The 25,101-nt window shown below is 38.8% G+C and overlaps 3 protein-coding genes across 7 annotated transcripts in view; 1 reads left to right on the top strand and 2 right to left on the bottom strand.

Moving 5' to 3' along the window:
- mpdu1a (mannose-P-dolichol utilization defect 1a) overlaps positions 1–20,162 on the top strand; it is a 30,544-nt gene extending 10,382 nt beyond the window's left edge. For 2 of the 5 annotated variants that reach the window (XR_010904407.1, XR_010904406.1), the window contains 2 exons: positions 10,940–11,010; positions 19,914–20,162. The gene's annotated coding sequence lies outside the window, so the exon portion shown is untranslated. Of the gene's footprint in view, positions 1–10,939; positions 12,177–19,695; positions 19,825–19,913 lie in introns of those variants that run through there. The other 3 variants (XR_010904405.1, XM_067439078.1, XM_067439079.1) reach the window with 3 other exon arrangements.
- Positions 6,363–8,735, bottom strand: sox19a (SRY-box transcription factor 19a). The gene is made up of 2 exons (XM_067439073.1): positions 7,774–8,735; positions 6,363–7,660 (listed from the first exon to the last, which is right to left on the bottom strand). Exons 1-2 carry the CDS (start codon positions 8,421–8,423, stop codon positions 7,414–7,416), a joined length of 897 nt encoding a protein of 298 aa, XP_067295174.1. The 5' UTR covers positions 8,424–8,735; the 3' UTR covers positions 6,363–7,413.
- Positions 13,269–25,040, bottom strand: eif4a1b (eukaryotic translation initiation factor 4A1B). The gene is made up of 11 exons (XM_067439075.1): positions 24,932–25,040; positions 24,167–24,215; positions 23,718–23,850; positions 23,268–23,407; positions 17,235–17,403; positions 17,024–17,133; positions 16,333–16,476; positions 16,034–16,171; positions 14,838–14,927; positions 14,449–14,528; positions 13,269–14,336 (listed from the first exon to the last, which is right to left on the bottom strand). The coding sequence occupies exons 1-11, from the start codon at positions 24,952–24,954 to the stop codon at positions 14,192–14,194; spliced, it is 1,221 nt and encodes a 406-aa protein (XP_067295176.1). The 5' UTR covers positions 24,955–25,040; the 3' UTR covers positions 13,269–14,191.
- Positions 25,041–25,101: the final 61 nt, after the last annotated feature.

The following is a 25,101-nucleotide window of genomic DNA, read 5'->3' as shown; positions in this document are numbered from 1 at the left end:
ACTGAGCAACAGTCCAGTGCTGCTTCTCTGTTGCCCAAAAGTGGCTTGACCTGGGGAATGCGGCACCTGTAGCCCATTTCCTGCACACGCCTGTGCATGGTGGCTCTGGATGTTTCTACTCCAGACTCAGTCCACTGCTTCCACAGGTCCCCCAAGGTCTGGAATCGGTCCATCTCCACAATCTTCCTCAGGGTCCGGTCACCTCTTCTCGTTGTGCAGCGTTTTTTGCCACACTTTTTCCTTCCCACAGACTTCCCACTGAGCTGCCTTGATACAGCACTCTGGGAACAGCCTATTCGTTCAGAAATTTCTTTCTGTGTCTTACCCTCTCGCTTGAGGGTGTCAATGGTGGCCTTCTGGACAGCAGTCAGGTCGGCGGTCTTACCCAAGATTGAGGTTTTGAGTAATGAACCAGGCTGGGAGTTTTTAGAGTGCGTTCACACTTGTAGTTCGGTTCGTTTGGTTAGTTTGGTCCGGACCAAAAAACAAAAACAAACATAATAGTCCTGGTCCGCTTAGCGTTCACACGGGCATTTTTAACAGCGAACCTAAAGTTACCGAACCAAAGGCACAGGGAGACGCTCACAACCTGATTGGTCGGCTTATATGACGTAGGAGCTCGTTTACCGAACATGCAAAACAATGCTGTGTGCGGATTACACGCGCGGGCATTTTATGCGTGTACATATGGCATTATTTTTTACCAGAGAACTCATGAAGAGCTCATGAAATGTTCACAACATTCAAAACAACGCTGTGTGCTGGATTAAACGCGATCATTTTATGCGTGTAACACATATGGCATTATTTTTTACCAGAGAACTCATGAAGAGCTCATGAAATGTTCAAAACCACGCTGTGTGCTGGATTAAACGCGATCATTTTATGTGTGTACATGTGGCATTATTTTTACCCGCTGAGAACTCATGAAGAGCTCATAAAATGTTCAAAACATTCAAAACAGAAGCAGGATTTCCTCCGTTGTGCAGAAAAGAGACGGCCGTTCTGTCGTCTGTACCTGCTAATAATGGGCAACACAGGAACTTTGATGAGAAGAGCCAGGTATGCTTTTTGTATGTTTTTTCTAGCATTTTCGAAACATGCTCGTCAGACCAAATATTGATGAGGCTCTTCCTCGTTGCTCTACGTTTGCCCTCTAACGTTAAAGTTACTCATTTTGGATAACGTACACCGATCTTTCCGCGTCGTCAAATCAGCTGCATTATGCGTGGCCTCTTGTGACATTATACGTCCGGTTTTTGGTCCGTTTACATGTCTTTGGTCCGTGTTGCGTTCATATATCAATCGAACCGCACCAGAGTTCGTTTGGAAGCGGACCGAGACCCATCTTTTTAGCGGTCTCGGTCCGCTTGTTTGGTGCGCACCAGGGTTCGGATGGCAGCGTTCACATATGTTCAAATGAACCGCACTAACCGAGCAACCGCACCAGGGTTCGTTTTAATCGAACCAAACATGACAAGTGTGAACGCACCCTTAAAAGCCTCAGGAATCTTTTGCAGGTGTTTAGAGTTAATTAGTTGATTCAGATGATTAGGTTAATAGCTCGTTTAGAGAACCTTTTCATGATATGCTAATTTTTTGAGATAGGAATTTTGGGTTTTCATGAGCTGTATGCCAAAATCATCTAAAAGAATCTAAAATATATGAAAGTTTAATTTTGATAATTACATTAATGAAGGAAAATAATGAACTTTTATCACATATGCTATTTTTTTTAGAAGGACCTGTATATAGTTGGAAAAATAGGAATTCATTTTGAAGTTTGGGTAAATGTTACATTTAACAGTGTTAAGGCCCGTTCACACCAAGGAAAATAACGATAAAGATATAGTGCTAAAAAATCATTCTCAATGTTAATGAATAGCAGAGTTCACGCCTAAGCTATAACGATAATGACACAGAGAAACGATATCGAGAAATGGCAGGCAAGCACGTGCTTAGAATAAACCGAACAATACCGTCCTCTGGTGTGGACGCTAATATACTTATCGTTTTTGGTGTAAACTGGCCTTTGATGTAAAAGTGCATGTACAAATAAATATACAATATCAACTAATACTGATCAATTTCAAAATATTTTATATTTCACCAATATATCAGCCGTCTCGAATGATGATATCTGCCTATTAAGATCAAGATCAATTCAAATTTACTGAATAGAAGAAACAATATGCCACACACTTGCAGTCAAATGTTTGGAGACACTTTCCCATTCTCTTTGACGGGAAGGTTTGTCCAAGCTTTTGACCGGTATAAAGTGTATATTTTTGTTGGTATTGATCTATTTTAAGATTAGTGTAGTTCTATAAATGTCAATATATGGAAAAAGGCGAGCTGATAATAGATCAGCACTTACGTCTGATTATAACCGAGATGATTGATGCTTAAGAGCAAAGTTAGAATAATTGACATGTTTCTGGTGACTCACTAACACTAGGTGTGCTTTATGACGTTAGTTAAGCAATTGTGACGATATTCTGCGCATTAGTTTGTCGTCAGTCATTGGATGTTTTTTTTTTTTTTTGCACAAATGTTTGTTATATCACTCTTTGACTAACAAGTACCACACCTTCAATCTGGCTTCTGCACAGACAAACCTGCTTTACTTCTCTTTCACTTTTTTTTTGTGCGTGCAAGTCAACCATAATAATGTTCTAGATGGCATTCAAGCAGACAGCAATGCATAAGTATGCAGTTGGTCCTGCTCGTTGTTGTAGCTCTGAACTGGAGCATAGCAACCGTGTCCCATCGAGCCACAAAACACGCATATATAGCCAAACTTAGACCCTCACTGTCTGGCTAAATACTTTATCATGCTTAATACATAACTTAGTATTCTGCCAAAGGAAAAACACATTCTGTGGAAACTGAGGTATAATTGAAAGTCTTTTAGACTGCGAGAACATTGCTCAGATTCAGAGAAAACTGACCTTAAATCAGTAAATAATAATAATAATTTTGTTAGTTTTCTCAATTACTGTATGTGTGTCTGCAGGATGGTTGTATTCATGATTTATCAGAAATGAAAGAGTTATATATAATAATATTTTTTTATGTTTAAAATCTCTTATGCAAACCAAGACTGAATTTATTTGATAATGTAAAATGTAACATTGTGAAATATTATTACATTTCAATTAATATTGTTACATTTTAAAATGATTTCTTTTTATTATCATCAATGTTGAAAACATATTTTTGTGGAAATTGTAATACATTTTTTCAGGATATTTTGGTCATTAGAAAACACAATTTGACATAGAAATATTTTATTACAGTACATTCACAATTTAATACACCCTTGTTTAGTGGAACTATTGATTTCTACTGAAAATTGTACAAACAATTTTGTAATGTATCACAGTTTCCTCGTAAAAATTAAGCAGCACAACTGTTTTTAACTGATAATAATAAGAAATGTTTCTTGAAGGCCAAATCAGCATATTAGAATGATTCCGAAGGCTCATGTAACACTGAATTAATAATGGCTGTTAAAATGTCAATATAAACAGCTATTTAATATTGTAATAATTCACAATATTACTGTCTGTATTTTTATTTATTTTTAAATGCAGCCTTGGTGAGCTTAAGAGACTTCTTTCAAAAACGTAATTATTCCAAACTTTTGACTGTCAGTGTATATAAACCACGATTCAAATTATTGTTAGAGATCAAATCAGGTTGTGAACTTTTTTGAGTAAATTGATAATGTGTATGGGAAACGTGCATAAAAAGGTTTTTCAAATTGTCTGAGTGAGTCCATGAGCATTTAAATGTTCGACTGAAATTGTGGAGTCTGTTCCTTCCCCTCTCTCTCTGGTGGGTGTGGGGTTGAGTTTTGGGGTTAGTTTGGGGGATTGCTGTTGCTTTGGGAACAACCTGTGGAAGCCTCTGTTTGTTGCTAGGAGATTTTATGCTTTCAACAAGAAAATCTGGCTCCCCCTTCAAATGAACCCCCACACACAGAGACACACACACACAAACACACACACACAATGCTCGCTCAGTTTTGGAGTTTGCCAACTGATTAATTTGAAAATAAGATGTTAATATCAAAACAAATCTTACACAATTGGATGATATTCTTCATGGCTTCACGTATCTCCCAACCTTTCCCTACACATGACATGTTAGTACTGGATCGTCACAATATAAAACATATAGCCTACCAATAAAATAAGAGCAAGTTTAACCATCAAGTAAGAGATAGGCTTAAAGTAAGAAATAATATATTTGCATTATAAGTGAGTGTACATCTTAATCAAAATCATTCACTTTAGAATTTTTTTCAAACATATTTTTTCAAACATATTTTTAAAGATATTTTTTTTTTTTACAACATGCATTTGAATGCATTTGAAAACATCATGTTTTCTTATAGTAACTTCATTTTACCTGAACATAACATACACTTTCTTAGAAGGGTTGAAATATCTTGCTTTAAATCATTTGACTTTTATGAACAGGTTAAAGGGAAACTTTCTGTTCTATATTTTCCTTGTCACATGACAACAAAATGGCTTCCTGCAGTTGGTTATGCCACACTTTCTTTTACTGTCTATGATCCCACACTGACCTTGATTTGGCAAAAAATAAATAAAAAAATTTTTTTTAGTAATAGCCTATTTTAAAGCAAAATTGCAGCATCTGAAATAATGTCAATAATGTTATTTATTTATTTATTTGTAGGATTTTCAGCATCTTCTAGACTGTCTCAGTTACACCACTTATGAATTTTACAGAGCACAAAGCTGTAGCCTACTCCTTTTAATTCACATGTTTATTATCGTGGTGTATTGTAACTAATTTTGTATGTACATTTTATATTATTTATTTATTATTTATTTTTTGACAAAAAAAAAGCTGCGTGGCGTCATCAGCACAAAAATATTTCTATTTTTAAGAAACATTCTGCTTTTTAAAAAGTATTTGTGTAGTAGTTTTATTGACTTTGTGGACGTCTTCCTTCTCTGCGCAGCTTCTTGCGATAGCATTTAGGTGTCCGGCGGACTACATTTGTCGTCATATGTGCGTGAGCGTGAGTGTTTCTAACTCCCATCCCCCTTTCAAAACTCTTACTTTTCCTTGGCATCTCCCCCCATTCCTCCCCTCCCCTCCACCCCCGATTAGCCGGTCCTGACTGCACCATTACCATGAGAATAGCGGGGAGCAGCGAGCGGGTTAAGCTCGGGACTGCTGAGAGAGGGGAGACGAGGCACTCAATGCAACGCTAATTTTCTGCCCGGTAGGAGAGCGAGAGAAAGGAGAACAAAGGCGAGCATAAGAGGCGCTGAGAACCGCGCGCTTTTACTGCGCGCACCTGCGTGCTCAAAAGCCCAGGACAATGAGACTCCGAAACGGCCAATTACGGGCCGGACAGCCACTCGCTTTCTCTCCTGGAAAAAGCGGGGAAAGTATGAAAAAACGAGAGAAAGGGAGGGATATTCTTCCGACCTCTGTGTTTTGATCCTCCTAACTTTTATCAGTTTTAATCGATGTCCACTTTCTTCTCGGGGTTAGGTGACGGGGGTCAGATGTCCCCTCAGCACTCGCCAAAACTAAGACCTTGTCCCTCCCAAAATCAGTGTCCTCTGCACTCATTGTTCCCTTTTCTTGCTTAATTTGGTGCGTTTTAGCTAATTATAATATTAGTCATATCGACTTAAATGCGTTAATGTCGGGACCATAAGCCAGCTATCGTATTAACGATGGATTAAACGAGTCTCGTCGCTTTTAAATGGGCAGCCTTATAAAGTAGATCCATATGAGTTTTGAGTGATCATTGGAAAAAGCTCGTTTCAGTAATTTCGCAATAAAAGCCGAAGTGTTTGGGCTGGGCTGTCTTGCACTTATCACATTATCGTCTAATGCGTGAAAGTGTGTAGGTTGTGGCGCCATGGTAAAGCAACACCTGTCATGTTATCATTAAACAAACGTGAGGCTTACTTTCTTTCCAGCGTTTAGCACTGACGAACGTCACAATCTCGTGCTTGAAACGAATTTGTAAAATGTGTGGAAGTGGAAAAGAACAGACGTAGTTGAAATGCTAATCATGTTTTAACCAACTTGTAGCTTCAACTCTGCACTTGTTTCTGGGGCCTGTTGGAGTAATAATGGGGAGTTAGCCTATTTCTGTAGGTTTTATATCTCGAGATGTTTTTTGCAACACGCATTTAATCAAAATGATTATTTCAATGTATTGTTTTTATGTTGTATGCTAAAGTCTGCTGAAAAACAGTTTACCTGAGTGGCATGGCAATGTTGTACAGTGCACATTGTGAACTGATAATAAGACAAATAGACCGGTTTTCATATTTGAATAATGAGAACAAAGACAAGTGTACAAAAATAATAAAATACTTTATTAATTTTTTTTTTGTTGTTTTTCTATCAAGGTTGTCAAGTCACATACAAGATTATTAACCCTTACTATAAGGGCTTAAAAGTAAAAAAAAAAAAAAAAATTTTAAACCAATACATTCTTAGTCAAACAGTCTTTTAACAAGCTCATAAAGTTTTTGTTTTTAATGAACATTATTCAGAACGTTTTGACTCCCTTTTATACACACAACACTTCTATTCACAAAGGTCTATTTCTCAAATGAGTTGAGAATTAATCGTTCTTTTTTAATAGAAAATACAGTCAAATCCCTCTAAGCAGGATTTCTATTTCATTTTCACTTTTTAATGCAACAAAAATCTGTTGAAGCTCAGGGCGTAAATGTATCTAAACTAAGAAAAAAGTCTAAACCGTTGTGCATTTCATATTTTTGCATTACCTAAACAATGAAGAGCAGCACAATGTTACAGTCTTATGGTATGAAAGCTTAAAAGTAAAACTTAGGAGATTCATTTTGAGGTGTTTAGATCATCAGGACAAGCAGCGACTGAGGGAATGTGTGCTCAGTTCCCTTCTTTCCCTATTTAGCAATTACAGCCATGCTTTTTAAAGTCAGTAGTCAGTGATATATTAAACTAGCTGGTTTACTATGCAAATAATAAGCATATATCAACCAGTCAACATCAACTGGTTAATTAGAAACAACGGCCTGTTGATTACAGGAAAAAATGTGCCGTGTTACTACTATAAGCAATTCCAACAACAGTGCACCAGGCCTCAATGACATAATCATCGAACGGTATGCAGAAAACAGACATGGACCTTTATAAAATTAAAAAAACGCGATAGAAAAGGGCGACACACATTTCACACAATATTCTGAGGCACTTCAACAAGGCCAGAAGTCCAGCTGCCTTGAGATATCCAGTTCGACCATGTGTCCGCACACCCTCATCCTTTTTTACATATCAAGTTAATGTTCACGCATCTACAACCGACACTGGCGGCCCTCCTTGCAGACCTGAAACAGGAAGGCAATGACAGTTTCCTGATCAGATGTGAGTGAGAGGTGCTGTACCGGTGAGGTAATGCTGTTGGATGTTGGAATAGCCTCTCTGTGCTCCATTGTCTGTGGTGTCTCCACCAGGGATATACATGCTAATCATGTCCCTCAGGTCTCCTTGTAAAGGGCCCCGCTGATGGCTGTGGGCTCCGGTGGGAGAGTGAGACACCTGGTCCGGTTTCACCATGGACATGACCGGGCTGGGCTGCTGTGGAGTGCTGCTGTAGGACATGGGGCTGGAGAGAAATAAAAGAAAAAGTTTTAAAACCTATAGAAATGTTTTATTTAGGGAGCATGTTATTGTAGTGCACACAAAAAAACCGACTTGTAGGTATAATGATAAACTTACGAGTATGAGTTGGCACCATTCATGTAAGTCTGTGCTGTGGCCATGGCGGATGGATACTGCAGGGCGGACAGATCATAGCGGTGCAGCTGCTGACTGTAGCCCAAAGCATCCGTCTGCATGCCAGCATAGCCACCTGTGTGACCCCAGCCGTAGCTGTCCATCCGCGGGCTTCCACCTGACCCCTGAGCCGCGGCTGCCGCTAGCAAGTTCCCGGCTGACAGGGGATACTTAGCAGCCGGGTTGTCCTTCTTCAGCACGGGTTTTGTCTTACGGCGGGGTTTGTATTTATAATCTGGGTATTCCTTCATGTGCAGTGCGCGAAGCCGCTTGGCCTCGTCGATAAACGGCCGTTTCTCCGCGTCCGTCAGCAGCTTCCACTCGGCGCCCAGGCGCTTGCTGATCTCAGAGTTGTGCATTTTGGGGTTCTCCTGTGCCATTTTGCGCCTCTGACCCCGAGACCAGACCATAAACGCGTTCATTGGCCTCTTAACTTTGTCCATAGGATCGCTACCCTGTTGTTGTTGTTGGTTGTTGACATTCGGTTTGCCAGTTCCGTGAGACACTCCACCGTTCAGCTGGGTCATTCCCTGCGCGCTCTGGTGCGTCTGTGGCACGGCGGACTTCATGTCGTGTTCCAGCATGCTGTACATGACTGACCACAGAGTTTAGTGGTGATACGTAAGTATCACCGTAAACAGCTAAAAGACTTGAAATCAAATCCACTGACTTTCAGTGTCCGCGAAGCTATACAAGTTCACGCGCTAAAAAAGGGAGTCCAAAAGACGAAAGCGAACTGACTGTAACTATAGCCAGAAGTGTTTGTAACCGGCTAAAGACAATCAACAAGTTCTGAAGTGACGTTAGTTTGTCTTAAAAGTGAAACAGGTCCGAGCTGAACTCACTGTGCGTCCTGCCTGCGACTCTTTCAGTGCTTGAGTGATAATAGAATTTCATCACTGTCCGCCTCCAGCTGCTTTCTTTCTCTCCACATTAGCATCACTATAGAAGGGGTGCGGTGAATGTAGAGAGGCCAAGAGCAGGAGGAGGATTCAGTTTTGGGGAGAAGAGTTTCTGTCTTCACCTGCAAGTCTTTAAACGGACTTTAAAAAATAACACGTTGTAGCCATCTTATAATAATTTCACCACAAAATAATTAGAATATTTGGTTCATTAATAGAAGTTGAACTTCTTTCAGTTAAATGTACTATTTATATCCACAGTTTGTGGACAGTAATTTTTTATTTGGGCGTTGTACAAAATGGTTGCCTTTTCTATTTTTAATAGTCTCTCTCTCTCTCTCTCTCTCTCTCTCTCTCTCTCTCTCTCTCTCTCTCTCTCTCTCTCTCTCTCTATATATATATATATATATATATATATATATATATATATATATAAATATATATATATATATATATATATATATTAATAGGCTCTCTCTCTATATATTAAATTAAAAGTATGGGACTTACAGTTTTATAGTTTTAACCAATACTAGCTTTGTATTCAAGGTCACAACACTACAAATAGCTTATTCTGTGTGTGTGTATATATATATATATATATATATATATATATATATATATATATATATATATATATATATAACATATCTCTGACTAGATATATGTAGGCTTGTATATACACTATTTTGCCAAATCATTGAATTCAGGTGTTCCAATCACTTGCATGGCAAAAGGTGTATAAAATGAAGCACCATAAAGACTGCTTCTACAAACATTTGTGAAAGAATGGGTCGCTCTCAGGAGCTCAACAAATTGAAGTGTGGTACCGTGATGGATTGCCACCTGTGCAATAAGTTCATTCGTGAAATTTCCTCACTACTAAATATCTCAGTCAATTGTTAGTTTTTTGTAACAAAGTGGAAGCAATTGGGAACAACAGCAACTCAACTTCGAAGTGGTAAACCACGTAAAATCACATAGCGGGGTCATTGAGGAGCACAGTGCGCAAAAGTCGCCAACTTTTCTGCAGAGTCAGTAGCTACAGACCTCCAAACTTTGTGTGGCTTTTAGATTAGCTCAATAACAGTTCGTAGAGAGCTTCATGGAATGGGTGTCCAGGGCCGAGCAGCTGCATCCAATCCTTACATCACCAAATGTAATGCAAAGCGTGGGATGCAGTGGTGTAAAGCACGCCACCACTGGACTCTAGAGTGACGAAGTGATGAATCACATTTCTCTGTCTGGCAATAGCATGGATGAGTCTGGGTTTGGCGGTTGCCAGGAGAACCCTACTTGCCTGACTGCATTGTGCCAAGTGTAAAGTTTAGTGGAGGGGAGATTATGGTGTGGGGGTTATTTTTCAGGGGTTAGGTTTGGCCGCTTACTTCCAGTGAAAGAAACTCTTAATGCTTCTGCATACCAAGACATTTCTGACAATTTTATGCTCCCAACTTTAGGGAGCAGTTTAGGGATGGCCCCTTCCTGTTCCAACATGACTGTTTATCAGTGCACAAAGCAAGGTCCATAAAAACATGGATGAGTGAGTTAGGTGTGGAGAAACTTGACTGACCTAAACTCGGTTGAGTCCTGACTTCAACCTGATAGAACAGCTTTGGGATGAATTAGAGCAGAGACTGCGAGCCAGGCCTTCTCGTCCAACATCAGTGCCTGATTTCACAAAATAATGTGCTTTTAGAAGAATGGTCAAAAATTCCAATAAACACTCATAAACCTTGTGGAAAGCCTTCCCAGAAGACTTGAAGCTGTTATAGCTGCAAAGGGTGGGCCAACTCAAAATTAAACCCTACGGATTAAGAACGGGATGCCATTAAAGTGCTTGTGCATGTAAAGACAGGCGTTCCAAATCTTTTGGCAATATAGTGTATGTACATATTTGCTAAAACAGCAAGCATTTATTGTTTTAAATGCAGTTCTGGTGTCTTAAAGGAGATGAAAATAAAATATCAAGTATTTCTGTTGATGTGTTAAGAAAATCTTTAGCGATAATATTTACAATTATACTTATAGAGATTTCTTTAAAAGATTTTTGCACTTTTGTTGGTGTGGGGGCAAAAATAGTTCTTCTATGTCATCCCTTTTGAAACTATTATTTTTAACAGTATACAGAAACAACTTAAAATAAATAGTAATTTTTATTTTATTGTTGAAAAACTTTACAACTATTTTTTTCCTTTCTCCTTTAGCCATCTTGCATGCTTGCATGAACTCTGATGTCTTCTATCCCAGTGAGTCGTCTTCTCTAATGACCGCAGGTGTGAGTAGTTACTCCTTATCACCCAGCCATCCATACACATTAGTTTCTATAGGCATCACTTCACACTTCTATTGTGAGCCCTGCATCCCCAAACACCACGACTACGACTGACCATCAGTAAGAAGTGTGACAATGAACTCCCCCCCTCTGAGTTTAGCTTGTACTAACACATCATCTGAATGGTTCCTATAAGGCCTACCAAAAAGCTGTTATAAAAATGACTTCATTAGGGTCATTTTAACTTAGTTACTAGTTTACTTTTAAAGCAATAGTCAGCATTACATTTTCATCAGTGAACAAACTCATCTGATCCTTAGCATTCCAAGGACAGGATGAGGAGTTTCTGTACTCCATTCTCGTCTCTCTTTTGTTTGAGTTTCTCTCATTTAATCATTGACACACAACGGGAACTGAAAGTGATTCTGCTAAAGGAGCCTGAATGTAAAATACAAGTTTGAGAAATTAATTTGTTAGATTTGATCTGTTTATGTCAGTAAGTGCCATTGTAGAAACAATTTTAAAAGAAACGATGTCAACCAGCAGCAGCCATGCATTGTCTTTGTGTTAGACAGTGAGTTGTAAAACCAGAATCTCCTATTGGATTAGTATGTTTTCTCTGGCTTCGTGTCATTTTGAATGACTGAAACCTATGGCCCATTTTGACATGATGAAATTCCATAGAAGAGCAACAGGTGGTATTACCACAAACCAAAGCAGAAATGTAAAAAAAAATCTCATATGCGTAACGTGAGCTGCCGTTTTCTACTGGCTCACGGCCTGACACTGCAAAACCCCACTGTACGGCGTCAATATTGACTCGAGCCATTGTCGCAGGTCATTGTCACACACTTATTATACAATTAACCTTACTTTATGTGGAGGCTGAATATGGAGTGTGCCAGAGCTATTGTGCATGAGTCATTCTCATGTATGGGATCAGTCTCATTATAAGCAAGAGCAGGAGAATAAAGAGAGGAAACACATTGATGTCTCCTGGTGTTGTGTCGACAATCAAATCAAAATTTAAGTGGGGGCCTCGGGAGAGAGCTGGAGAGTCCAGAGAAAGCCTGAAAGAAGCCAAACATCATACATGCGAGAGACGCAGAGATCCAGAATGACAGATTGGATGGTCTGAGATAAAAGAGAGAGGAAAAAATGAAGTGGGGAAGGAGGAGGGGGGGTTTGAGAGAAAAGAAAGAGCGATGGACAGAGGGAGGGGAGGAGGACGGTGGTGGAAGAAAAGCAAGAGAGACAGCAAGGGGGGGGAAAGGGGGTCGAGAAGAAAGAAGAAAGTAAGAGGGAGAGAGAGAGCAGAGGAGTAGGGGGGTTGGTTAGTCGCTGGAGAAAGTTCTTAAGCTTTTTCAATGACAAGCAGATTGAAAGCCCCTCTATTCAGCCGCTCTCCGGCTTCTGTTCTCATGTAAATGGAGTCTGCGGCCTTCCCTCCATCCATCACACTGCCCGGTAGTCCAGCCAGGCCTTTACGAGCCTCCCACTTGCAAAATCACCATGCCCCACAAACACTATGACCACGGAAGGGGGGTTGGGGAGGCAGAGAAGGCCACCTACGCTGTGCGAGAAACTGCAGCACGGCCGTTGGGGATGGTAAGGTGCCACCAAATAGCGATGGAGATGAAGAGGAGAGAGGAAAAGAGATTCATTTAAAAGTTTGTGGCTGATTTGAAAAGCAGTACAATTCCTAATAACAACTTAAAATGCCATTACACACATGCATTTGCTACATTTGTTGAGAAGCAACATTGGAAAAAAATTCTGACGCTGACCGAACGTAAACAGTATTTACTTCAAATGTGATGTTTACGGTTAGAACCTCAGCTTCAGATGATTGAATTTTCTACTAAACCGTACACTTTAAAACCCACCTGATTTATAGGTTACGATTTCTCTGTCTTTGGATACTGCTACCATATTTGTTTGTTGATGCCTACTAAAGTTTCAGATCTGCTGTGGGGAGCCTCCCTCCAGTGTTGAACATTGGCATTACAGTATCTCGCAGCTGACTGGCTTTTTTCTTACAATTGAATTTTACGTACAACTATTAGTTGGGTAAAACATAAGCGCAATTTTTGTGTAATAAAATATATTTTTCCAAAAAAAGAGAAAGAATGGCAATGAGATTCATGAAGAAATGTTCATGTTTTCTAAAAAATATACATCTTTGACATGAACTTCTTTTAATGTTCTTTAAATTGGGTAGAAACCCTGATAATAAAAAAGGGAGTGGGTTAAAACAAGACTGTAAATAAATGTTTAATTTGTATAGATTCCAATGTACAATCATTAGACTTGGCTACCCCAGAGAATTTTTAACAACTGGAACCTGCAAAGAACAATCAAACTTGCCAACGGTTTAATAACAAGGAGAAAAAGGAGAGTTTGACTAGTTATGCTGTAGCTTTATTGAAATGTCCCCCCTCCTCCAAAAACAAAATACACTTACAAAATAACTTAAATGTAGAAAAAGAAAATTGAAACAATCCAATTATGTTTTATCACATTCTTCAGTCAAATTTAATCCAAGTAAGGACTTCCAAATATATAAATTAAGGAAGCCTACAATACTTGGATATCCTATATTGTATACTGTTCATGGGTGACTAAATAGCTCTGGCACAGTTTTACAGCAAACAGTACAGCAAGCAAGTGCAGTAACTACATGGACCTTACAGTCCCAGTAGCTGGATCCGAAAGAAATGCCTTTCTGATGCTTTTCATGTTGGTTTAAAAGCAAGCATACTTTTACCACATGGCCCATTACTACATTAGTAAAATGTGCTTTAAAGGAACATCAATGCATGTCAGTGATGATTCCCAGCTATATATAATAAAACAATAAAATAAAATAAAAATCTAGATCTGAATGACTAATCGAGAGCAGAGTGACAGAACATGCTGCTCTTCTCCATAAGAGAAGATGGCTGAGCCCATATTTTACAATTTTATTATGAGTGTTGATGGAGATAAATAGATGTATATTCAGCATCTGAGATTTATAAAAATTTGTTCAGCTTTGGGGGAAATAAAATGACTAATTTGCAAATGTGGAAGAGCAGGGAGTTGCACGTCCCCTACTCCATTAAGAAGTGTTTAAACTTGAAAAAGCGAGAGATTGTGGGGATGGAGAGAGGGGGGATGTATCTAGATCAGGTCAAATAAATCTCTAGATCAAGTCAGCCACATTCATGGGCATCTCTTCTACAGTAGTGTTGTAGAAGGTCTCGATGTCCCGCAGAGTACGCTTGTCATCCTCTGTCACCATGTTGATTGCCACACCTTTCCTGCCAAAACGGCCTCCTCTACCAATCCTGAGAAGATCACAAAAAACAACACAAGTTGGTTATAATAATCAAATGGCAGTGGAAACAATTCATCAGCTTAAGTCAAACTCAATGTTATAATGATGAACCAAACACAAACCTATGAATGTAATTCTCGCGGTTGGTTGGCAAGTCATAGTTGATCACCAAAGACACCTGCTGGACATCAATACCCCTGGCCTATGAATGAGAAAGGCATGCGAGAAAATGAAAGCCAACTCGAGCATACAGAAGTATATTCCTTTATGTCCAATGTCTTTCAATTATTTTGTTGTGTGCTTAGAGCTATGGGGAAGGACAGTATGACCCATCCATAGCAGAACACACTATTTTTATACCAGATACTATTATTACTCCAAAGCACTAGAGGGTGCTATGGCGTCAGGGAAGCCTGGTGACCTCATCTGCTAACTGAACTAGTTTTGAATGTAATCCACTGCATTATGAGAACAAATGAAGTAAGACCAATGCATTGATGCGTTTACTAACCAGCAGATCTGTGGTAATAAGGACACGGCTAGAACCAGAGCGAAACTCCCTCATAATCAGGTCTCGGTCCTTCTGTTCCATGTCTCCATGCTGACAAAGACAACACACAATGCCTGATTACTACAAACCAAACAGTATTATACATTATTTACATTCAGTCCATTCATGGTTTCATTATAGTATGCTTGCAAAGACAGAACAATCTTTATATGAGAACCTTTCAGACCATCTGTGTACAGAATGAATGCTAAAATGTGTTAAGGTAGCGTACACTGCGAGTTCGGACACTCAGGAGGCCGTGAGATATTGCACACGCTACGAGTCAGTTAACTTGATAATAGTGTCAAAGCAGCTGGTACACGGCACGACGAGCCGGTAATCGCGTGAGCTTTTGCGCTAAACAGAGACTGGAGCTTTCAATGTTGCAGGCAGCGATCTTCAGATAGGAAAAAGAAAGAAAACATTATTTGTGTAATTTCTTTTTTTTTTACAAAAAAGCAGAGAACAGCAGCCATAATCTTGCTTGGTGTAAGCAAAATCGTTCTCATTTTTTTTGCACCGTATTGCATTGCACTATGAATGGAGTAAAGTAAAATCTCAGTTAAACTGCCTCCTTGTCTTTATTAGCTATTTGTAACATTACATAATTCATGAATTAACATATTGTTAAGGTCAATATTAACCTTAATAAATTATCATATTCATTTCCTGAATCCTCAGCATCCGTGGGTGTCCCAACCAATTTCAAAATCAAAACCTACGCCCTTGCGTGTGTGACAGTGTATGTGCACGCTGTATGGTTGCAGCCACTGAGCTATAGCCTAATAATAATACTGAGTGGCTGTGTATGATTTGGCAATAGGGAACAGCCTATATGCTGTTGAAAATTGGGCCGACTCCCGAAACTTTTAAACAGGGAGGCGCTTGTAACGTGCTTGGCTTGACTGAGCAGTTAAAAAGCCAGTTCACGACATCTTTAAATAAAAATGTAACAAATTATAAAAAGACAAATGTTGAATGTCTGACATATGTGAAAATACTGGATGCTCAGTTGTGTTATACATACTCAGAGCTACACACTTAGATCTAGGTAGTGGCGGATCTGTTCAAAAAGGAAATAATAACTATAGTTCACAAAAACTATATTAGCATCGACAATTAGCGTCGTTAACATTAGTGGCACTTTCAGTATTTACCAGGGCTGAGACAGTAAAGTCCCTGGCATGCATCTTCTCTGTGAGCCAGTCTACTTTTCGGCGTGTGTTGATGAAGATCACCGCCTGAGTGATGGTCAAAGTCTCGTAGAGATCACACAGGGTGTCCAGCTTCCATTCCTGAAAAATACAAATATCCACACCAAAGCAGGGTGAGAAACACAATGACCTATAAATAGCCACTGGTCAAAAACAATGCAAAATCACTAATAAATGATGGTGTGTTCATGCATGCAATTCATGAATTTCTGTAGCTGCTTTGCATAACCCAAGATCTGTACCTCTTTTTCAACGTTGATGTAGAACTGACGAATACCCTCAAGGGTGAGCTCCTCTTTCTTCACCAGGATGCGCACTGGTTCTCGCATAAACTTGGTAGTGACATCCAGTACCTCCGCCGGCATGGTGGCTGACAGCAGCACCACCTAGAGGACAGAAGCAAGAACAACATCCTAAGGCCTATTAACATGAACATGTTCAATCACATTTACAAGCAAACTTATTACACAGCTCTGTTGAATACTTCATTCTGACTGGTCAATCCTGCCATCCAGTGATGTTATTGCCCGACAACATCCGCTAAAAACACAGGCTCAAGTTTTTTTTTTTTCTCGTGGAAGTTGTGTTTGGTGAGCTAATCAAATATTGATATGACCGGTATAGCAGAGTCGTTTCATACAAATCCAGCTGCAGCTGCTGCTGCTTTGCGGCTATTGTTTTGTACACTAATGGATTATAAAACAAACCGATTTTAAAACCGTTTCATCTCAGATTAATCTCTCTTATACCCATTATTATTTATGTGGTGAACTGCTGTGTAATAAGTGGTATGATTCTACCGCATTCCTTTAAATGTCCCTCTAGTTTGAACTTGCCACTTGTTAGCAACTGCTTTCTCCGCGGAAGAGACCCATAGAAATATTCAACCTGGTAACAGCACACACAGGAAACGTGGTCATTTTATATCCTAACCTGTGTGCTGGTACTGAGCTTCTGGAAAATCTCATAGATCTGGTCCTTAAAACCACGACTCAGCATCTCATCTGCTTCATCCAGCACAAACATTTTAATGTACTTAGATGCTAGAAGAGAAGAAAAAAAAACAAAAAACAAATATGGCATAACAATAATAACGTGAACAATAATAACAAATATATGGATCTCACAGTAACTCGGTACTCACAGAGGAACTTTCGATTGAGCATGTCGTAGACACGACCTGGGGTTCCTACTACAATATGCGGTGCCTCTGCCTGCAGCTTTTGGACCTCATTGCGCACGTTGGTCCCACCAATACAGGCGTGGCATGTTGCACCCATGTAGTCTCCAAGAGCCAGAATCACTTTCTGGATCTGTACAAACAGAGAAAATCATAAGTTGTGGACAGAAACATATTTGGGGGAAGTTGTGGCCTAATGGTTAGAGAGTCAGACTGGTAAACCAAAGGGTTACCATCTCAATACCAACAGGTTCAATTCTCAATACCAGCACGTAATGACCGAGGAGCCATTGAGCAAGGCACCTAAACTCCCAATCTCTGTGTGTGTGTTGTTCACTACTTACTACTACTATGTATGTGCACTAACTTTGATGGGTTAAATGCAGAGGACAAATTCAGAGTATGGGTTACCATACTTGGCAAATAAATAAATAAATAAATAGAGAGCGAGCGAGAGAAAAGATTTCTTAATGAATTCTCATTTAGAAGAACCAATATCGATTCATTAAATCCTAAGAATAGTAATGTACTTACTGCTGATATTTACCATATCACTTCATGTTATCAAGCAGGTAAACAAGTAGAACAATTTTACCAACCACTAAAGATAGATTAACAAATAACCTACTTGATCGGTCTCAACAGTGCTCCCATAAACACAAATGAGCATGATGAAATCACTAACATTCACTATCACATAGCATGGGTGCGATCTTCTCAAGTACATTAGAAAGGGTTGCACACACCAGATGAAAAAAAAGCTAGAGAGAAAAGTACTGCACCATGGTATCACTCACATGCGAGAATGAGAATCTCATAGACTAGAGCACAAATAGAAAACAAACTGATTTAGAGGTCTTTAGAATCGCATGGAAAGACAGTGGATAGCCAAAAAAGGCTCTAATAGCTGCCAGGGCTGAGCATCTCCACAACACAAAACACACACGTACACTACAGTGGCTAAATTAACAAATAAAATCTGACATAATATGAACTGAATATTCTATAATAATAACTATACTTTTCAATGAGATAAATCAAAAGCATCAGAAACAATGTAAACGTCCAACCTATAAAAGCGTTATATGATTCAGCCTCAAGTATTGTCCCTCAAGAACAATTACATTGCATTACAACTATAGGACAAAAGCTAAATAAACGTATTGCATCTCAATCAACAACATGTTTATTAGATCCAATACCCACTAAATTACTGTAAGAGTTGTTACCTTTTAGAAGGGCCTCTTCTCAATATTAACTCCACTATCTCTAGGTCATGTCCCAAGACCATTCAAGCTGGCAGTTATTAAACCTCATCTTCCATTACGGTCTAAAATACTAGAAAATGTTGTGCCTGCTCAATTGTCCTCCTTCCTGCAAAAAAGGTCAATTTTTAGTCAAGCCAAAATAAAGAATGGACCCTCTGCTGTAAAAAAACAACAACAACAAAACACATTCTTCATGGCATGCTTCATACATTCCTTTTTTTCAAGGCTTAAATATGGGTAAGTTTCATAACAAAAAGCAACATTTTGAACAAAATAAAATTATTGTCAAAGACTACATCCAGATCAGATTCAGAACGATGATCAAACAGATGGACTAGATTGAGTCCATCAACACCCCTAATACTTGCAGTCCTATAGCTCGATCTGAGTCAACATTTCATTGATTAACATTTAGCAGTTTTGATTTATATGATGTACATACAGTCAGTCGCTTGTTTTTTTTTGCGTCTTCGCCTGTGTTTTTATCAAGAGATTCTGTACCGATTCAGGAGATGCTAATAGCGCTCTAGCATCTAACAGTGAAAACACAGAAACCTGGAAAATTCCATGTTTGGCAGGGAAGCATTTTATCACAAATAACGGAAAATTCCATGTTTGGCGGGGAAAGAGTTCATATAGATTGTGGCGCAGTGATTGACTCAGAAACATAAAGGGCACTTCAGCAGGTTGCAGACCCCTGCTATAGATCATAACATACTCTTAGATTGATTCAAAAATTACACCGGTACTCAGGGACAGGCATTAATGTGGTTTAGACCTGTGGTTTTCAAACCTGTCCTGGAGGCACCCCAGCCCTACACATTTTGTGTCTCTCCCTCATTTATCACACCTAATTCCACTCATCAGCTCGTTAGTAGAGACTTTAAGAACTAAACTGGGTGCGGCTGATAAAGGAGACATACAAAATGTGCAGGGCTGGGGTGCATCCAGGACAGGTTTGAAAACCACTGGTTTAGACGGTACGTACATCTGACCACTAACATTTTGTTCATTTAAACTGGGAATTATCTAAATTAATATTAGTTAATTATGGAGTGCCGAAAGGTTCTGTTTTAAGCTATTAAAACAATATAGCTACTGACCTATAAGGCTCTAAACGGTTTAGCGTATTTAACTGATCTTTTATCACCCTACAGTCCATCATGCTCTTCAAGATCACAAAGCTCTGGACTTTTGGTATTACCAAAGACATCCAAGTCCGCTAAAGGAGGGAGAGTATTTTTGCATTTGGCTCCTAAAGTCTGGAATAGCCTTCCAGATTCAAGGTTCATTCTCATGATGAAACCCATGATTATCTTTAGCTTGAAATGTTATGAACAGCAACTATTCTAATTATTTTCCATTTGCTTTTCAGTCTCAGAAATGCCCATCCCGAAGGTAACCAGAGATTATGCCAGCTCAGTTTGGCCTCTTATGAAGATGCCCCAACACCTGTGAAGAGATGACGTCAATCCCTGCAAGGCCTGGGTATCGATAACAGTATCGATATTTGTAGACGGTACACTTCCATCGATAACGTTAGAGAAAAATGACAAGCAAACAGGCAATAAGTTGCGCTGCTGTGAGGGTTGGTTGCGCCATGTGACATCAGAACACACAGACGCATGCTTTGTCTGCCTGCAATGAAAAGATATTGAATAAAAAGGGCAAGAATATTCGTTGAATTAATGGGATGATGAATTGAGAAATCAACTTTCCCTTGAGCTTTTGATATATAAAAGATCATGGTAATATAAGAATACCCTTTGAGTTTTAAAGCTGGAAAACTCCTTGTTAGTCAAAGAAAATCTTTTATTGATGCCGGGCTCAGAAAACCCTCAATCCCAGAATACACCAACCTTTGACGTCATCGAAACATGCCAGTTCCAGCTCACATGCGCAAGACATTGCACGTTTGTTTGTTTAATTCACTTCCGCTTCACCGCGGAATCGTGTGTAAACAATATAGAGGTTGAGACATGATTTGCAGACATATTTAGATAAAAACACAATGATGCGCCTTCTATATTGGGTCCGACAGGAATGATGCAACACACTTATGTGTGTAAAATATGTTTTTTTTAAATATGTGATTGCATCGTTACAGATCGCATTGATTATGTGTACGTGTCTAACTGAACAAACTTAGCACCAGGGATGGAAATGAACTTTTTTATCAAAATCTACCAGCCACTCAATGTTTTTAGTAGCCACTTTGTTGTTTTTTACCGACAGTGTGTAACTGCATGTGAAAATTAATACTACAAGCTCTACAATACTTAAGCAGTTTATTTAATCTCAAGTCTCAATGAAATACTGACATTTTCTCTCTCTCTCTCTTATACACACACAAACCCTGAACTGATATACATTTCATTAAATGAGTAGGGCTCTGTGCACTCTTTTTTTACCTGGATGTGGCATTTGGATGATTTGTGGTCTTTTATGGCTTACAGTTTTAGGTTTTTAGTTCCAACAATCAAACTATTAGTTTTGGCATATTCTGAAGCGTGCTGATGACATACCGAGCAGAAACTTTGTCAGTAGGGATGCACCGAAATCAAAATTCTTGGCTGAAACCGAAAAAGAGGAAACCAAAGCCGAAAACCGAAACACCGAAAGAAATTATGACAATTATTAGTACCACTTGCATTTATGGCTATGACTCTGTAACTTTACTAAAAATCAAGGCATTGCAATTGGAAAAAATTATATTAAAGTTTCAAATAATCAATTACAAATAATGCAAATATTTATTTAGCACATTGCAACAAATGCACAGTATACAATAAAATCCAAACTAAAACGTGTAACTTGACCTCACTCGTGTACATTAAATAATAATGTACAGGCCTACTGGCCTAGCCTAGAAATTTAGATGCACCCTAGCGGCAGCAAATTTAATTTGCCCGCAAGTGTCGTCTAGGAACTCAATACCCATCTGAGCTGTATTCCTCACAATCTGGACGGGCCAATCACATCGTGTTTAGAGTCAGCGGGCGGGGCCATAATGACGACGGCCGAGTTGGGTTTGAGTGCTTCTAGTAAACACAAAAACTGGCGAACGGCGGCGGTCTTTCGAATCAGCTCTGACCGCGACCCTCTTGACTTGATATTTGAAGGGCACACGCATGCAAGCCGTGTGTACTGTTCGTGATTATAATTCACCGATAGGACGGGTCAAGTGATAAAAATAATAATAATAATATTCCAATCAATCACAGGTGGATGAGAGATGAATCATTGTGTTTGTTTGATAAAGACGTTACGCGAGCCCTGTGGGACGAATTATTCCGGTTGCTGTTTCCCCACACGCTTCAAAACAATCCCTGACATGTACTCGCCAGGGAGCTGAAGCTCATTTAATATGCAAATATTATCCAATCCTAGCTGTGGGCGTTTACTTCCAAGTCTCCAGTGTGGCCCATAAAATCGGAGCGTTCAGGAGAGAGCCTCAAAACTGGGGCAGAAAATAGCCAAGTACTTATTCATTATGATGTTTTTGAATGTAAAAACCATGCAAACATCATAAGTTGCCCTCAAACAACAGTATAATAAAACAGAGAAAAAGCTAGTTCATGACCTCTTTAAAAAAAAACGTGTAGGTGTACGTCAGGGAGCTTTATCAGTGGCACACAATATGCAATGATGTTGTAAGTGTCATTGTTGCATTTTAATGTTTTGTTAACTTTTTCAGTTGAACCCACAAGATGTGGCACTGGTGTGTTGTTCTGTTCATTCAAAATATTAGAGAACACATCAAAACCGGAAAAAAGCAACTCACGCAGAATGCATATTTTGCACATTTTCTAGATGAAAATCTTTAACTGTTGCATATATTCTACATGATGGCGTTTATTTTATAATAGTTTACACAATTATATTCATGTTACATTCATGTCATGTTACTTCATTGCTTTGAATAAACAATTTAATGTGGTATATTAATAATATGCTCACTGCGCCATAATGTGGCCTCAGGAGACATGCCAAAAGTTTCTGTAACTCTTATTTATACTTCATATAATATATAAGAAAGATGTTTGTTTAAAGTTTATTTTGACATTTTAAGTTTGTTATTTACCTAAATATATTGGTTTATTATACAATGGCTAAATTCAAAATCTTTTTAAAAAGGGTTACATAAAAATCCTCTCATTAGTTATCGATACCAAATGATATGAAATATATTGTGATAAATTCTTTAGCTGTATCGGCCAACCCTAATTCAGATGATAACAAATCGGAATCAGCATGCACCACTGCCAAATGTTCTATATATTGTACTCATTATGATCACAAATTGTAATAATTGCTTTAATGAGATCATAGTTTCTGTCTAAATGAATACATGATATTAGTCGTCTGCATGATTTGTATCATCTTAGAACTGAACATTTCACACATATGGACATTAATCTGTTATCAGGGATGTCTGTGTCAAAAGTACTCTAAAAGATACATGTCTGCAACGATATGTATTGTGAAAAGCGCTCTACAAATAAATGTGACTTGAACTTTCAATAAGAATTAACAAATGTAACAAGATTACAAACTTTTCCTTTAAAAACGGGTTTAAAGGGAAAAAAGGTTTAAAAATATTTTGCCCATTTCTGACAACCAAGTTATCAAGAGAACTCAACAGTATAGTTTAGCTGCACTGCTGACATAGCGGTTCTGAAGCAAGTGAACCAAAAGCAGTGAACATGAACACAGAGACAGCGCTAACCTGCTGAGCCAGTTCACGGGTGGGTGCCAGGACCAAGGCCTGAGATCCTTTCAGCTCTACATCAATCTGCTGCAGGATGGAGATGGCAAAGGTGGCGGTCTTGCCTGTTCCTGACTGAGCCTGTGCAATGACATCATATCCTAGAAAGAAAAAAAACATCAACAGGTCATAAAATGCCCAAATAATGACCTAATTGATAGTACGGGATGTCCTTCAAGCATGCGGAGGACGATGGCAGTTTAACAGTTATACTACTGCATCGCTACTGGCGAAGATATCACTCTAGATAAGAAAGCAACCTTTAAATGACAATTATAAATTAACAAACACTGCTGATCATTTTGCATATTATGTACCCAAAATAGAGCATCCAATAATATGGAGTGCTCCAATAAACAAAATAATCTACAGCTTTTCTTTTTCAAATAATATTCTTAAAAGGTATATTACCCTTGATACAAGGGAGGATAGCCCTTTGCTGGATGGCAGAGGGCTTCTCAAAACCATAAGCATAGATTCCCCTGAGCAGAGTCTCACGCAGGTTCATGTCATCAAAGCTGTCAACGATCTCATGCCAGTTACTCTGCAGTTACAGGGGGGGAAGTAATTCGATGAATATTAAGATACAAAAGACCACAGATTAGCTAATCTTTACTTAATCTCAAAATGAAAAAAAATGCTATTTGTCATTACATTATGCAAAAAGCATAAAAGGCTGGCAGTTGTTCAAAAAAAGAATAAAGGAGGAATCGCTGACCCCCACAGTGAGAATACAGTCAAAACAACTGATGGCACATTCAGTGCCAACCCACTTCCTAAAGCTGTGCCAAGAGAGACATGTAGGAGGAAATATACACATATATAAAATAGTTAAATGTAAAAAATATTAATGAACTTACTTCAATGATTCCATCTGGCTCCATGCCCTCGGGGCCATTGTCTCTAGGTCTGCAAAGAAATGTCACGTTACGTTAGCACCTGTCAGTTATTCATAACAGAGAGATCTCTCAAGGGAAATCAACACTGTAAGGTACACAATAAATACTGAAATAAGATATATATATATATATATATATATATATATATATATATATATATATATATATATATATATATATATATATATATATATCGTCAACCATTTAAGAACACAAAATTTGAACATTACACTTCCATGTACAGTTTTATAATGAAAATATATTTAGCCAGCAAAAATCAGAAGATGAGTTTTATCTATGTACGAATGAATGAATGGAGAGGAAAAACATGCTTCACTTCGGGGCCACATAAGAGGGCTGTGTCGATCAGTCAATGATCTATGAGAGCTCAATCAAGTCGACAATTTAAGGTATCGAGATGATCATTGACTGCATTTAATTCACATAACACATCATACGTGATCTACGCCTTTATTTTGTGCTGCAGAACAGTAAAGATCATTTAACGTCAACGTCAATATCCTAATGCAGGCCGTGCTGCTAAGAGCTCATATGCTAACGCCAGTGGGGTTTTACAACTCGTTTGCGACATTCAAGATCACGAACCACAAGCTACTTCCAACAACATCTAGAAGCGGAATGCGCATAGCGACTGACAACATGTACGCATAAGATCTCCAATGTACAAACAAATACGTTAAGATCGTTAAATTCCTGCTTTCCTACCTCCCTTCATATTCTGCCGACATTATCACAAAGGGCGAGCACACCGCGAAAATGTTTTATATAGTTTAACACGGTTTTCTTACTAAAATTGTGATTGCAGCATTCGACCATCAGTCAGAATACGGCCCACCCTTCGCATATTCTCATTGGCTAGTACAGACGTCACTCAA

This window comes from Pseudorasbora parva, chromosome 3 (genome assembly GCF_024679245.1).
Source record: "Pseudorasbora parva isolate DD20220531a chromosome 3, ASM2467924v1, whole genome shotgun sequence".
Classification (NCBI taxonomy): Eukaryota; Metazoa; Chordata; class Actinopteri; order Cypriniformes; family Gobionidae; genus Pseudorasbora; species Pseudorasbora parva.
The sequence above is the reverse complement of the archived record's forward strand: the minus strand, read 5'-3'. Positions and strand labels throughout refer to the sequence as shown.

Excerpts from the sequence above, each read along its gene's own strand:
- sox19a (XM_067439073.1), bottom strand. The coding sequence starts at position 8,423 with ATGTACAGCATGCTGGAACACGACATGAAGTCCGCCGTGCCACAGACG. Across the intron at positions 7,661-7,773 it reads AATGGTGCCAACTCATACTC|CCCCATGTCCTACAGCAGCA; the intron begins GTAAGTTTATCA and ends ATTTCTCTCCAG.
- eif4a1b (XM_067439075.1), bottom strand. The coding sequence starts at position 24,954 with ATGTCGGCAGAATATGAAGGGAG. Across the intron at positions 17,134-17,234 it reads GCTCAATCGAAAGTTCCTCT|CATCTAAGTACATTAAAATG; the intron begins GTGAGTACCGAG and ends CTTCTCTTCTAG. Across the intron at positions 14,337-14,448 it reads CGCGAGAATTACATTCATAG|GATTGGTAGAGGAGGCCGTT; the intron begins GTTTGTGTTTGG and ends TGATCTTCTCAG.